The 14,811-nt window shown below is 35.9% G+C and overlaps 1 protein-coding gene across 1 annotated transcript in view; it reads right to left on the bottom strand.

Moving 5' to 3' along the window:
* The window catches only part of CCDC73 (coiled-coil domain containing 73), a 130,529-nt gene that overhangs the window by 814 nt on the left and 114,904 nt on the right, over window positions 1-14,811 (bottom strand). The window contains exons 13-16 of the mRNA XM_075545934.1: window positions 12,040-12,174; window positions 7,946-8,132; window positions 5,000-6,490; window positions 3,424-3,557 (exon numbers count right to left, since the gene is read on the bottom strand). Of these exons, the coding sequence (XP_075402049.1) occupies window positions 3,424-3,557; window positions 5,000-6,490; window positions 7,946-8,132; window positions 12,040-12,174 (1,947 nt within the window). The remainder of the gene's footprint in view (window positions 1-3,423; window positions 3,558-4,999; window positions 6,491-7,945; window positions 8,133-12,039; window positions 12,175-14,811) is intronic.

Here is a 14,811-nt window from a genome sequence, read left to right as displayed (position 1 = left end):
TTAGAGATTTAGAAAATGATGTTAATCTAAAAATAAACCACTATCCAGACATACCTACCAGTATTTTAGTATTATTTGCTGCTAGTCTTTGTCCATTTTTAGCATATTTGCTAATCCTATAGAATTTTTTATGTCTTTATAAACAATTGCCAGTGGCTGCAAAATACTCATGATTTTATGGTAATTTAACTTCTCCCCTGGATGTTTTAAGTTTCTAACTTTTCCCTTTCAAAAATAAACACATTATTTTTTTAAAATTAATCTTGTAAGAGCCCAAATTCAGTGTACACACACTGCTAGAATTTTTGCATCATTAAATTTGTATATGTTACTTTTAAAACTAGCATTTCCTCTGTAGAGTTTGTTATAAACCTGGCTTCCGTACTGTCCCAAGTTATGTAACTTAATTCTGTTGGACAGTTAAGAGTGGGAAAAAACTGGTATAAATTAGTCCGGTGAATATTTGCTCATAAGGAAATTTATTCCAGGTTATTGAATATTGGAGTTGGTGGACTTTGACGTAAAATGACTGATAGTATGGTTACAGTGTCAAAATGCTTGGTGCATTTGTATCAAGTACAAATTAGCCAATTTTCCCAATTCTTGATTAATTCATTGGTGATGGAGGAGGAAGGAAAAACAGACACATCGATTGACTATAGAGAAACAAATCAAATATACTGTAGGTTGGCCTAGGTGTACATTTGTTAACATGTTATTCAGCTTAACGGGGTTCTGAAATCTGTAAGAGTAGTAAAAAAAAAAAAATTTTTTTTTTCAGTTTCAGCTATTGTCAGAGCTGTAAGTCCATGTCTTACTACTTCCCGTAACTCCTTAAAAAATTTTTTTCTTTGTTACCACCTCCCCTTTCTACCTGGTGCAAAAGACTTCTGTGGCCTAAACTATCCTTCAGTAGAATACTGTTTTTATATGCCAGCTAGTTGATTCTGGTTCAGTGACCCATGTAGAGCAGTGTGAAACAGTGCCTGACATTATCCTTCCACTCCTTGGTGCTTGAAGCCCCTGTCGGAGCCACTGTCAGCCCATCTTTTTGAGGGTCTTCCTCTGGTGACCTACCCAAAGCATGGTGTCCTATAGGAACTGGCCCTAAAACATGTCCAAATAACTTGAAACAAAGTCTTAACATCATTGATTCTAAGAAACATTTTGGCTGTAATTCCAAGAGGCGGTCCATGGTACTTTGAATATTCCTCACCAGCACCATAATTCCAGTATATCAATTCTCTGGTCTTACTGTCCAGCTTTCACATCCGTATGATTAAAAACACCATGGCTTGAGTTGGTTAATCCAAAAATATGTGCTCAAAACATTTCTAATGTCTAGCCACATGTGTGTTCAACATAGTTCATTTAGTGAAAATACCATGGCCTGTCTCAGGCATCCCTTAGGTCTTCAAAATGACATCTGCTTTTTAGCACTTCAAAGGTATTTCCCAACATACCGATTTCTTGGTTTCTGTTCCCATGGGTATTGGTTGTGTATTCAAGTAAAAGACCCTTGACTATTTTAATTTTTCTCATCATGATACTGCTTATTGGTACAGTTCTGAGAATGATGAGATATAATTCATACTGAAGGCGAATATCAGTAAATGCTTCCTTCAGGCCCTCTTCACTGTCAACAAGCAAGGTTGTGTCATCTGTTTATCGGTCATCTTCCTCCAATCCAGATGCCAGGGTCTTCACACAACCCAGTTTCTCAGATTACTGGCTCAGTTTCACCTAGTAATAAGTGGTAAAACACAGCCTTTATGGACACCTTTCCTGATTTTAAACTGGAGGTATCCCTTTGTTATGTTTCAACAACTGTCTCTTGTTATGGAAAAGTCTCACATAAGCACTGTTCCGGCTCTGGAATTCTCATTCTCATTGTTATCCACACTTTGGTAATCTATGCAATCAAATGCCTGCATAGTCAAGACAGGTGCATATCTGGTATTCTCTGATTTCAGTCAAGATCCATCTGATATCAGGAATAATATCCCTAGTCCTTTTCATTTCACCCTGTAGTTGTATCTTAAAGTTTAACTGAACTTTAATTCATTGGATATGTGAAATTAGTTAGTGACTTTTTCTGGTCTTCTCTCCCATCCTCATTGGTAATCAAGACTGCAGTAGGCCATCAAAAAGAGTAACTTTGAGCCATAGAGATAAAATGGATTGGCGTATAACTCCTTCCCTAGGTTTAACAGCAGTAGTGTTTTCCATGTGTGTAAAATGTTGAAAATTTTATTAAAGAACTTAGATTCCTTTCCCGTGAAGTCTGTACAATTGATTTGCTTTTAATTAGAATGTGGAATTTCATCAGACCCATAAATTATTTGAAAATTGGACAACAATCTCTAATAATTGTTTACAATGTAGTAGGCAAATTCTAGCCTCTGTTCCCTCGTTTCCTTTTTTCTTTGATTCTATGCTAATATTAGAATTTAAGATTTCTCAAATATCCGTCTCCAGTTCTATTGTCATTGTTCATACAGATAAACACTTGCACAGATCAAGTTCTTGCTCAGCTCAACCATTGAAAAAGTGAGAAAGGTGGATCCTGATGTTTCTCTCTCAGAGGAAGATTATGTACATCTCATTTGAAGAACCTTTAAAAAGGCAAAGAAAAGATAGTAAAACTGCTCTTTGCTTCAGATGTGTTAGTACTTCTACTTTCATTAAAGAGAGTTGTTTAACGTCATCTCTAAAATTTATTACATTCTATCCTGGTGCAAATTTTTTAAGTAGCTAATCTTTGTTACCTTTTTTAGATCACCTTTTAGTGTTTAACCTGTAATTACCATTTTTTGGACTGATGTTACAACTGTTTTCCTCTCAAAACTTCTCTAAAAAATAAAACTTAAACCCAAATTGTCAGCTGTAGTAAGATGCATTTTGTAGAATAAATGGAATCTGGAAATGTCCACAAATACTTTGCTTAATACACAACTCCAAGCTTACTATCATATATGAATATTTGCCTCTGACATTTATGTGTAAGAAATAAAGTAAGTTTATTTCATTGCATTAAGTTTCTAAAAGTTGTGTAAATCATGCACTACTGAAAACAATGAAACTTTGGAAAGTTGATTATTTTCATCTTTTATAAAATAAGAATTTGCATGTTCAAATATCACTTCCTAAATGTAGGCGAACAAAAAAATAGCAGTACATAATATGCTACCTCACACTCTCCTTCCCCAAGCAGGCTGGATTATATCTCTTTGATTTATACACTGTGACTTTTTCCTGCTGTTTTCCATCAACCTTAATTGTGAAAAATGGTGCCATGTTGCCCTCTTGATATTATTTTGGAGATCAGTTAGGTCTTAAAGCATCCAGATGCATACAGTTCTACACATATCTGTAGAATTAGCTCACTAAAGTCTGCTCGGCAATATTTTTTAATTGACTTACGTGTTCTGTGGGAAAAGAAGAATCATAAAAAGTCTTTGCAATTGCATTCCTCTCTTCACTGGACTCTCCCTTGGGATCTAGACGCATACTGGAGTTGTTCCGAGTGTCAGCAGCTCTGTTGATGCTGGTAGTATCTGATTGACATAGAGGAAATGGCAACAACGGAAGGTTACTCTCTAGGCACTCCTTTTAGTGACCAAACTTATTCTCTCTGACCAGTGCTTTTGTACTTAAGAAGTAACCATGTCTATTTTCACTTTACTCTGAATATTTTATAGTTTTCACTAGGCTTTGTTTTTATATTAGGCATTCCATTTCATAAAACAAACAGAAGGTTTTACTATATTTTCTAAAACCGGCTCACTATAATTTGCCGTGAAGAATAAATGCTATAAATATAATTATCTTCTAAGACAATAACTCACATAAATGATTATTCCCGATTCCCCTGGTTACTGCATTATCAACACATGTAAACATTTATACAGTGGACATTTCACCAATTGAGATTAATAGCTAAAATCTGAACCAACTAAATACTGAATGTATAAAATATATTTAAAGAAATTGGTTATAATAAAAGCTCCACATGCAGCTGTCTACATGGGGTTACTGAGTTTTATAAATAGGTAAAAATGATTTAAACTTGTCAACTCTAAAGGTTAAAAGATACTTGTGGCATGTTTAAGAGTATTTTACAAGTTGAATTAATACAGCATGTTAGATATCTTTCCTTCCATCTTATTTCTACGATTGAGAATTAGAAGAAAGGGTCTGTGAAAAAATGGTAAACACTAAGCCAGTCCCGGAAGGAGCACTTGACAGACTCTAAATTAATGGACTCCAAAGTAAGACACTTTGGGGAATGAAGTTTTCGTATTTTCTATTCCCCACCCCCTACCTCTCCATCGATGCCCATAAACAAGATACATATTTTTAAAAATATTTTTCTCAACTTCCTTAAAAAACAAATGATTCTATAAGTCTAATGACTAAATCTTTTCTTGTAACATTTCTTGAATGGGTCTAATACATGCTGTTAAAAATGGTAAAATTCCCTTAAAATCTAAGCATGTTTGACAGTATAGACAGCTTTGAGATTGCTATTAGCAAAAGAAAGGTATTTTCCTCATGATAAATGATTATGCATCTAAACTGATCTTCATTGGTATCTTTAGCTAACATGTATACAGTACATATTCATGAAATGTTTCCATTTTAAATCTGAAAATTTTCAAACATGCAAAAATAGAGTATGAACCTAAATGTGATCGTCACCGAACATCAACACTTATCAATCTAACTTCTTTCATCTATTGGCTTCTGCCCCTATTCTTTCCCCCCAGCCCCACCCTAGAGTATATTTAAGTAGAACTTGGACATTATGTAATTTCATGTGGTTCTTACTAAGGCCACTCTTGTCAAGCATCTAAGATTTGAGCATGTTAATAAAGGCATGTAGATGTACTGAATTTAAAGGATTTTAAGTAGCAAATATTAGTGATGTGAAATATTTTAATGCAATACTTCAGTACTACATGTATAATAAGGAACGATAACAACTTTGTTTTCTTACCTATTCCAGCATCCTTCATTTTATCCACATCAATATTTTTACCAAGAGTCATGGAGACAATCTTGTTTTCAGATGAAACTATTGGCCTTTCCTTCAGCAAGGGAAGCATGCTAGAAGATGAAGTACTCACTGTTTGACTTTCAATTTGATTTACTTCTGAACAAATACCAGGATCTAAAAAATTCCAGTATACGGGAGTTTTCTCAGTTTTTTTGTCTGAAGTTGAAAGATCAAAGGCTGACCTTCCACTTCTATTTACTAAATCTCCAGATGGCTGTATGTGAAACGAACACGGGTCTTCTAGCTGTCCGTTAGTGTAAACGTGTTCTGAAATGGTGTCTTTTAATGACTCTGTTTTCTCTGTATTATTTAATAATGAATGCTGTCTTTCATGAACAGTCAAAAAAAGGGAGAGATCCTTTTTTGTGGCTTCAGTTATGAGATTCTCTTCAATCTGCCTCTCTTTATTGGAAAACAGTGTTTCTGTAGAAGTTGTCGTGTGAATAGCAGTTTTCCTATATTTGGCTTGTGAAGCCTGTATATTTTCATGATCAGTTTGAAGAAGGGAAGTAGTTACGTTGCTATTTTCTGGATATTCCTTAAACCGACTGCTTTGCATGTCGTTCAGATCTTTCCATGTGGTTCTTGTCCCAGGATTTGAAGTGGGTTTCACCAACACAGGCACAATGTTAACATTTTTACTTGAATTTTCACAAAGTTTCAAATTATCAATGAAAACAGCAGATGAAATGGGATGATTGCCTGCTATGTCACAGGGAATGCTGAGTTCAGCTTTTTCCGAAGGATCATTACAGACTTGCTGAATATCTGAAGTTTGTTTAACTGGCAATATGTAACACTCGCCTTTTTTATTTAATAGTTGCATTTGTTTTATTTTACATAGTTTGTCATCTAACATAATGTGATTTGAATCCTGTAACCTACACTTTTCACCCTGAACAGGATCCTCTTTTACATCTTGAGATGAATTCAGATCAGCTTTAGTTTGGTCAGTATTTGTAATTTCCCTCTCAGCGTTTTCTTCAGTGCCCGGAAGAAATCTAAATTGCTGTTTGAGTGGCTCATTTTCAGAAATACCTGTATTATGATTTGTACTGTGAGCCATCTCATTTAAAGTACTGTCAAATGATGTTCTGTTGTTTTCAACTTCCAGATATATATCTGGATGCGGATGATCTAATCCATCTGTACTTTTTGGGTGAATCATTTTTGTTTCTATTGCCATATCGAACAATAGACTTCTTGGTGGCTTAAATTCTGTACATCCATTGTCTTTTTCCAAGCACACCTTGTCTTTTATATTTGCAGCAACTGATTTCTGACGGCCAGTTACATTCAAAGTTTGTCCTTGACTAATTAATTTTTTGTCTAAGCAAAGAGTTTTGCTTAGGAAAATTTCATTTTGGTTTTCATTCTGTGGCACAGTATTATCGACATCATTCTTGCAGCATTTTTCAAGAAGCTGTAAATCTGTCATGATGAGAATACACACAAAAATTGCATATTATATATCTTTTAAAAATTACATATTATATATCTTTTATTTTAAATGTTGTAAACTGTGGACTCAATTCTGACTTAACTTTAAATATTTCAGACTTAACTTTAAATATTTCATTAGCCAATAAATAAACAAATACAATGACACCAATTTTACCTAACTACCGAATTGTTTTTAATCATAAATAAGCATTTAGTTAACATGCTAAATATATGGCTCTATCCATATGAACTATTTCATAACAACAAAAGTAATCTGTTTTTAAAAGAAATTTGTGGGGTTACAAAGTGGTTTTTCTATCTCGTCTACTACTTCCTTTTGGGCATCTAGCACAATTCCATATAAATATACAGCTAATTATGTAAAATATAATTTACTCTAACATTTACACAATTAATTTTTATTGCTGCCTTGATCCAGCTACATACATACATATGTATGTATGTGTATATGTATATATATATATATATATATATGAATCGCTAGCTGTTGTCTTCAAGACTGACACTCATCACTTCATTATTCACCCTGCAAATATTTTGAAATGATGGGATAGTTCTGGACGTGCATACAGAAAAATCTACTTAAACCAGACATTAATATTATCAATGCATGTTCTAACCATAGACTTTAAGTTTTCAATATCGATACATAATCTGCATGCAAACTTCCGGGCTTGAATGGGCTTTTAGTCCAATCATTCTCTACAACATCTCCACCAAGTGGTTGTTTAGCCTAGGTTTGAACATCTTCAAACAATGTTACATCTTTCAACAACTCTTTTTCAAGATGAAAGAATTAGTAAATTGTTTCAATGGTCACAGAAGACTCATTTCAACTAAGAAAGTTGCTCTAGAACTGATTAACAGAAGACTATTGGTGACTAAGAGAACATTCTCAAAAAGCAGTGAAGACAGAAACCAGTCAGAGGGAAGGCAGAATGTATTTTCCCCCTACAAATACTGACTCTTAAGAAAACTTGTTTTGGTATTGCAAATACAAATGAAAAGACATGTGTTTGTCCCAAATGTTTTACAGAATCATCAAAACAAATATTGTACATGTGTGTATTCTCTTGAATTTCTTTGAGGGCCCCACACAGTGGTTTGCACAAAAGCCAAATAATACAAAACCCACTATCGAGTCCACTCCAACTCTGAGTGAACCTGTAGGACAGAGTCGAACTGCTCATTAGGATTCCCATGAGTGTAAATCTGCTGGAGCAGCCCTCATCTTTCCACCAAAATGCAGCTGGTAGATTTGAAATGCTGACCTTGGGGTCCAATGCTTAACCCACTACATTACCGTGATCCTTGCTTTGTATAAAGCAGTTTTTAGAAAATTGTGTTAATTGATGGCTGACCATTTGTGAGGGGAAAATGTCAATGTAGGAATTAGAAAATATTCAGACAATTTGAGGTTACCTTCTATAATGGTCTCGCCGACCTGCAGATCTTTCTTTTCTTCCCTTTCTCTGTGTTCAGTGTCTGAGCAAAAACTCACACTATTGTCTCCCCTTCGTTTTTGCACAGAGCTATATTCCTGTATGATGGTGTCTCCTTGATTTTCCGTGGACACTTTACTGTTTTCGCTGCTTACTTCAGGAACATTCTAATGGAAAAAAGAAAAGATTCCTTGTATGTAAAACCAGATTGTTTAAAAAGCAAAACATTTGAGAAAACTACTAACAAAAGTAGAATCTGTGTTTTAACTCAACTATTCAGAATTTCTACCTGAATGCCAAATACTTTAAGAATTGTTTTTAAAATCAATTGGCCTTCAAATAGTATATCTTTAAGAAATGAAGGAAAAATAAATACTTTTACAAACAAACAAAAGCTGAGAGAATTCATTACCAGCAAATATGCATAAAGAAAGTTGTTGGACTAAAGAAATTTGGTACCAAGTGAAAGCCTGGATCTACACAAAGGAATGACCTATGTCAGAAATGGTAACTAAGTGTCTATAAAAATTTTTATCACACAGATCCAGGAATGGGTTTTGGGCACACACTAAATCCTAGCCCCAATTTAAGAACTATTAGTTATTACATCATGACTCTGCATGATACTCGCTCTCAGAAAAAGAACTTAGAAGACTCGGATGCTAGAACAAAGTGTGGGGGGGGGAAATTAGATGGTTCTGGCTATCAGATAAAATAGTGCCTGGGATCATAAAGGCTTATTTCCAAACAAGCAGCCATCTAAGTGAGATGTCAACTAAGTCCACGTCGTAGAAGTGCCCCAACATCAATGACCAAAGGATTATAAATCATACAATCCAAAGCTGAAGGAGGGAATAGTATCAGAGCCTAAATTGTGGAGATTCTGGTTTGCAGAAGACTGTATAACAGTGAAAGCCCGAAATACATTTGTGAGATCTCCACAGTAGATAAGCCTCCAGTGATTTCTCTTTCTATAAAGAAGGGAAGGGAATAAAATGGCCACCAAACAGGGTGCCCTAGAGAGATAACTGAGGAGATCAGAGTGATATGGCTAAAACCTTGTCAGTTGATCCCTCATCTTATACATCATACATGTTGGGCTTGGTCTGGTTTTCAATTGGTGTGTGTGTGTGTGTGTGTGTGTGTGTGTGTGTCCCCAATATGGGCTTTATCTCTGATGTATTTGTCATTGGGGGGAGTTGTCGACATTTTTTTGTGTTTTTTTCTGTTTTTCAGTCTATGAAACAGATGATGAACCATAGAGACAGCAAGTAGAGTACGCATTCCTGGCGGGTACAGTGGGCAAGAAGGAAGGGAATGTTTTGAAACGGATGGTCATAGCAATTGTGCAACACTGTTTGATGTGATTGAACTATGGAGTGATATATCTGTATTAGCTCCCAATAAAAATGGCTTAAAAGAGAAAAAAAGGATCACGATGACAATATCGATCTATTAGTATTAACTAAAGCTCAACGTTTAGTAAAAAAATATTTTTGTCTAATTTTTAATTCTCTCTACCAGATAATAGAGTGTTATGGATGCTCCTAGCTTTTTTGGTTGTGTGAACCTTCTTCTTTCAATAGAGTGTTATGGAAAGATAAATAACCATCTCTTGTGGGGTTTATTAATATATAGAAGCAATAACATAAAGGATTCATATAATTTAAAATTCACTGTCAGTGAATCATTTCCAACTCGTAGCAACCCGTGGGTTTCTGAAGCTGCAACTTTTCAAAAGTAGAAAGCTGCCAAGACTCGTAGCACAAAGGGTAGAAAGGAGAAAATGGAAATATACTGTTCTAAACCTCTTACCTGACCCAAGAATTTGATATAACTATTTGAAAATATACTGTGATAAATTAAACTCTAAAGCAGGACTTGGCAAATGATGACCAGAGGGCCAAATCCAGCCCATTCCCTGTAAATATAATTTAGCTATATTTACAATGTCTATGTACAATATCTATGGCTGCCTTAGAACTACAAATGCACAGTCAAGCTAAATAGTTGTTACCGAGAATATATGGCCTGAGAATTCTAAAATATTTACTGCCTGTTCCTTTACAATAAGAGGTTGCTGACCACTCCTCTAAAATGAAACTTACTGCCATTGAGTCAATACTGACTCTAGTGAATAAATCAGAATAGACTTGCCCATGTGGGTTTCTGGGACTATAACTACAGGAATAGAAAACTTGAAGTTAGCGGCCCAGTGGATAACTACTATGCCACCAGGGTTCATAAAGTAAAGAGAAATAACCAATTAAGTAAAAAATTTAACAGAAGTTTAAATAAATTAGTAAATTAAATCCCAAACTAAAAACCCAAACTCTCTGCGATCAGGTCGATTCCAACTCATAGCAACTTTATAAGGCAGAGTAGAACTGCTCATGTGCATTTCCAAGACTGCAACTCTACTGCAGTAGAAAGTCTATTTCTTCATCAGAGTGGCTGGGTAGCTTTGCACTGCTAACCTTAGCAGCCCAATGCATAACCATTAGGCCAGTAGGGCTCCTCAACCAAATCTAGCATATACAATACATTATAACCAATATGGGGTTACCTAAGGACTACAGTTCATTTAACATTTGAAAAATCAATAATATAATCCCTCATATTAGTATAATATTAAAAATGCATTTAAAATATATGATACATGTTTCATAAAAATACAGAGGTGTATCATATCACATAAAAAAGAAACTAGGAGGAACCAATTATAAGGATCTAAAATAACCTCCTCCCTGGGGGATGGACAACAGAAAAGTAGGTGAAGGGAGATATCGGATTGTGTAAGATATGACAAAATAATAATTTATAAATTATTAAGGGTCCATGAGGGAGGGGGAGAGAGGGGAAAAATAAGAAGCTGATGTCAGGGGCTAAAGTGGAGAGCAAATGTTTTTAGAACGATGAGGGCAATGAATGTACAAATGTGCTTTACATAATTGATGTATGTATGGATTGTGATAGGAGTTGTATGAGCCCCTAATAAAATGATTTTTTTAAGAAGAAACTAGGAATTGAGGCAAATTTCTTCAACCTGATAAAGGAGCCATATGAAACCCTAAAGTTAACATAATAGGAAACAGTAAAAGACTAAATACTCTCCAAGATAAGAAACAAGACAAACATCCACTCTCACAACTTTTATTCAACACTGTACTATAAGATCCTCTCAAACCAATCCCCTGCTATTGAGTCAATGCTGACTTATAGTGACCTTCTAGGACAAGGTTGAACTGCCCCTTTGGGTTTCTGAGACTATAACTCTTTACATAGAAATCCCTGTCGTGGTTTCGAACTGCAGTTAGCAGCCCAATACTACTTCAATAAACAGAAAGATAAACTATATTTATGAATTGGAAGTTAATATTTTTAAGATGTTATTTCTTTCCAAATTAGTCAATACATTCCAGTCAAAATCTCACAGACTTTTTAAAAGAAAATGTCAAACATTTTTAAAAGTTATGTGGAAATGCAAAAGACCTAAAGTAGGCAAAAACAATTTTGAGCAACAACAAAATCAAAGTATTCCTTCTCACTTTAAGACTTCTTACAAATCTAAACTAAAAACACCAAAACCAAACTCACTGCTATGCAGTCAATGCTGACTCATAGTGATCACCTGAGGGTTTCTGAGATGATAACTGTTTACATCATTTGGATCATAACTCAGTGCTTAATCACTGCACCACAGGGTGCTAATAAAGATGATGTGATATTGACTTACAGAAAGGCATGTCATGAAGAGAACAACATAACAAAGAGTCCTGAAATGGACTCACAAATGTCTGGTTAGTTGATTTTCAATGAAAGGTACTTCAGTGGAGAAAGGATAATATTTTCAAGATATATGTATGATGGAACAACTAGAAAGCCATATCCATAAAAATAACTATTAATCTTTAACATATACTATATACAAAAAAATGAACTAAAAATGTAAGACAACTTGCTTAAATCTTTTTTTAAGTTGAGAAACTAAAAGTATAAAGCAGGAAAAAAAATTAGCAGTGGTATTTCTAATTTCTTTAATAGTTTTATATCTTCAACATACTTGAAGTTTACCTCAAATGTCTTGTCTTCCTCAAACTTTTTCTGATCACATATTTTGTTATACTGTTCTTGTAACTTAAGATGAGCTTCTTTAATTACTGATAATTCATTTTCAGTCTCTCTAATTTTTCCATTAAGTTCTTCAACCTATTACAAAATATAACCAACAATAGCTGTAAACATATTTTTAAAAAGAATATCTTGCTAACACAGTTTTATGAAATACTACAAAAAATGTTAACACAAAGTCATAATATTAAAATCTACCATTTATTGTATACTTACTATATATCCTGTATAATGCTGAGTACTAATAATTTTACACTCATAAAAACCATGTAAGCTTTTTTGATCCTCAATTTGTAGGTGTGAAATATGAAGTACACAGATATCAAGTAACTTTCCCAAGATTACATGGATGCAAATTGGCAGTTGGGATAAAATCTAGAGATAAATCTAAGAGCTCTGTTCTTATTACTACAAAATTAACATCTTGTTATGAATGAAAAATGATGAAATTATCTTAACCATAAAAATTCTATGAAATTTACACTTCTAAAAAGCCACATACCTCACACTTTACAGGCTGAGATACAGCCAATTGGGTAGGGAACAGACCAAACCCAAGGATGTATATGTCATTTCAACACAAGGGAAAAGTGTGTGGGGTGAAAGAGGGAGGACACTGGGGTAGTAGGTCACTAATCCTCCCAGGGGAGGGTATTGTTTTATGTCTCTACAGAAATGAGAGTGTGAGTGCAGAGCACACTACAGTATGCCAAACCTTGAAGGCAACAAAATCACAAAGCAACTCATGAACAGAGAGGTCTACAGGGCCAGCCCCAATCAGAGCCAAACTACCCCTCCTAGAAATATGTGCTGCAGAGGAAAACACTAAACCTGCAGGTTTTGGAGAGTGGCTGGCCTGCCACATACATACAGAAGCAACCCAAGAAGGAAAGAGAGAGCAAGAGCAAGGGATTAGACCCCATACTGGCACACCAAGCCCTGAGGATGACATTACTGCACGTAGCTGCTAAGGCACAGAGAGAACTGTAGGGCCAACAACAGCTTGAGACATGATGTCTCCTTGTTGGAACACACCAGGACAGAGGACAATACTAGAGACACAGGGCAGGGAGTGTGTCCAATCTGACTGCCCCCCACGGTGGGGCAAACCAAGAAGGGAACATAACAGACCAGCAACAGGAACAAATCCAAGCCACAAACACCTGAGGAGCCTCCAAAATAGACTTGAGGCTAGGAGGGGCAGTTTCTGGAATCTCCCAGGACTGGTAGGGAGACAGTCATAAGATCAGCAAACAGATCTTGAATTATGTATGCTTCTTCCTTTTTTTCCCCTCTTTTATTTCAGTCTTTTGTTTTGTCTGTTATTGTTTTGTTTACCAATGTAAGATAGGTATGGAAAGCAAGCCCATGGAGAAAGCACCTGGACCAAAGTTTCCAGAGGGAGCTGGGAGGAGTAGGAGGTGGGGGGAAAGGAGCAGTGAGCAAACGACACCATAGAAAGGGGAACAACTAGGGAATTAAAAACATCGAAGTCGTAGCGATCCCTGTGGTGCTGGAGCAACAGCCATCTAGCTGAGAAGAATTACTAAGAGGCAGAAAAGGGTAAGCATGATGGTGGGGAAGGAGGAAGGTAAAAGGAAACAGATGAAACATCTAGGTATCAAAGCTATGGATAGAGGTATAAACATAGATGTGCACTTAAGTAAATATATTCATGAAAATAGAGATATTGGCCTATGTACTTATATTTATATGGCAACTCATTGAGGAAGTGGACAGACTTTGGGCCTCTGCTCAAGCCCTCCCTCAACACAAGAACACTTTGTTCTAACAAGCTGGCATTCTGAAATGCTCACCCTTCTGACACAAGCTCTAAAGACAAAATGGGTGCATAAGTAAATGCAGTAAAGAAAGTTGATGGTGCCTGGCTATCAAAAGATATAATATGAAGGGTCTTTTTTTTTGGGGGGGGGGTCTGGGGTCTTAAAGACTTGAAGTTAAACAAGCAGCTATCTAGCTGAGAAACAACAAGCCCACATGGAAGAAGCACACCAGCCTATGTGATAATGAGGTGTCAATGGAATCAGTTAGCAGGTCACCAGAAGACCCAAAACAAAACAAACATTGGTAAGAACAAGGGGGATTGGAGCAGAGAACCAAAACCCATCTATACACAATACAACATCCTCTCACAGAAGGGTCACAGGAGGAAATGAATCAACCAGGGCACAGTATAGCACCAATGAAACACACAATATTCCTCTGGTTCTTTGAGTGGGGGGCTTCCTTACCCCCCACTATCATGACCCCTTACTCCTGCCTTTCAATTCTGGTTAGACTGAAGCATGTACACTGGTACAGATATGAGCTCATGACACTCGGAATCCAGGTCAGATAATCCCCTGAGGTTCAGAATTGGGAGTAGTGATACCAAGAGGGTAAGGGTAAGGTGGGAGGAGGAGGGGAGGAAGAGGGAACCAATTGCAATGATTGACTCATAATGACCCCCCCACCCCAAGGGGATGAAGAACAGTAATGTGGGTGAAGGGAGACAGTGGTCAGTGTAAGACATGAAAACAATAATAATTTATAATTTAACAAGTGGTCATGAGAGTAGGAGGGGGAAGTGAGGGAAAAAAAGAATAGCTGATACCAAGGGCTTAAATAGAAAGTAAATGTTCAAAAATGATGATGGCTACATATATACAAATATGCTGGATACAACTGATGTGTGGAATGTTATAAGATCTGTAA

The sequence above is a fragment of the Tenrec ecaudatus genome, chromosome 4 (genome assembly GCF_050624435.1).
Source record: "Tenrec ecaudatus isolate mTenEca1 chromosome 4, mTenEca1.hap1, whole genome shotgun sequence".
In the NCBI taxonomy this organism is placed as follows: domain Eukaryota; kingdom Metazoa; phylum Chordata; class Mammalia; order Afrosoricida; family Tenrecidae; genus Tenrec; species Tenrec ecaudatus.
The sequence above is the reverse complement of the archived record's forward strand: the minus strand, read 5'-3'. Positions and strand labels throughout refer to the sequence as shown.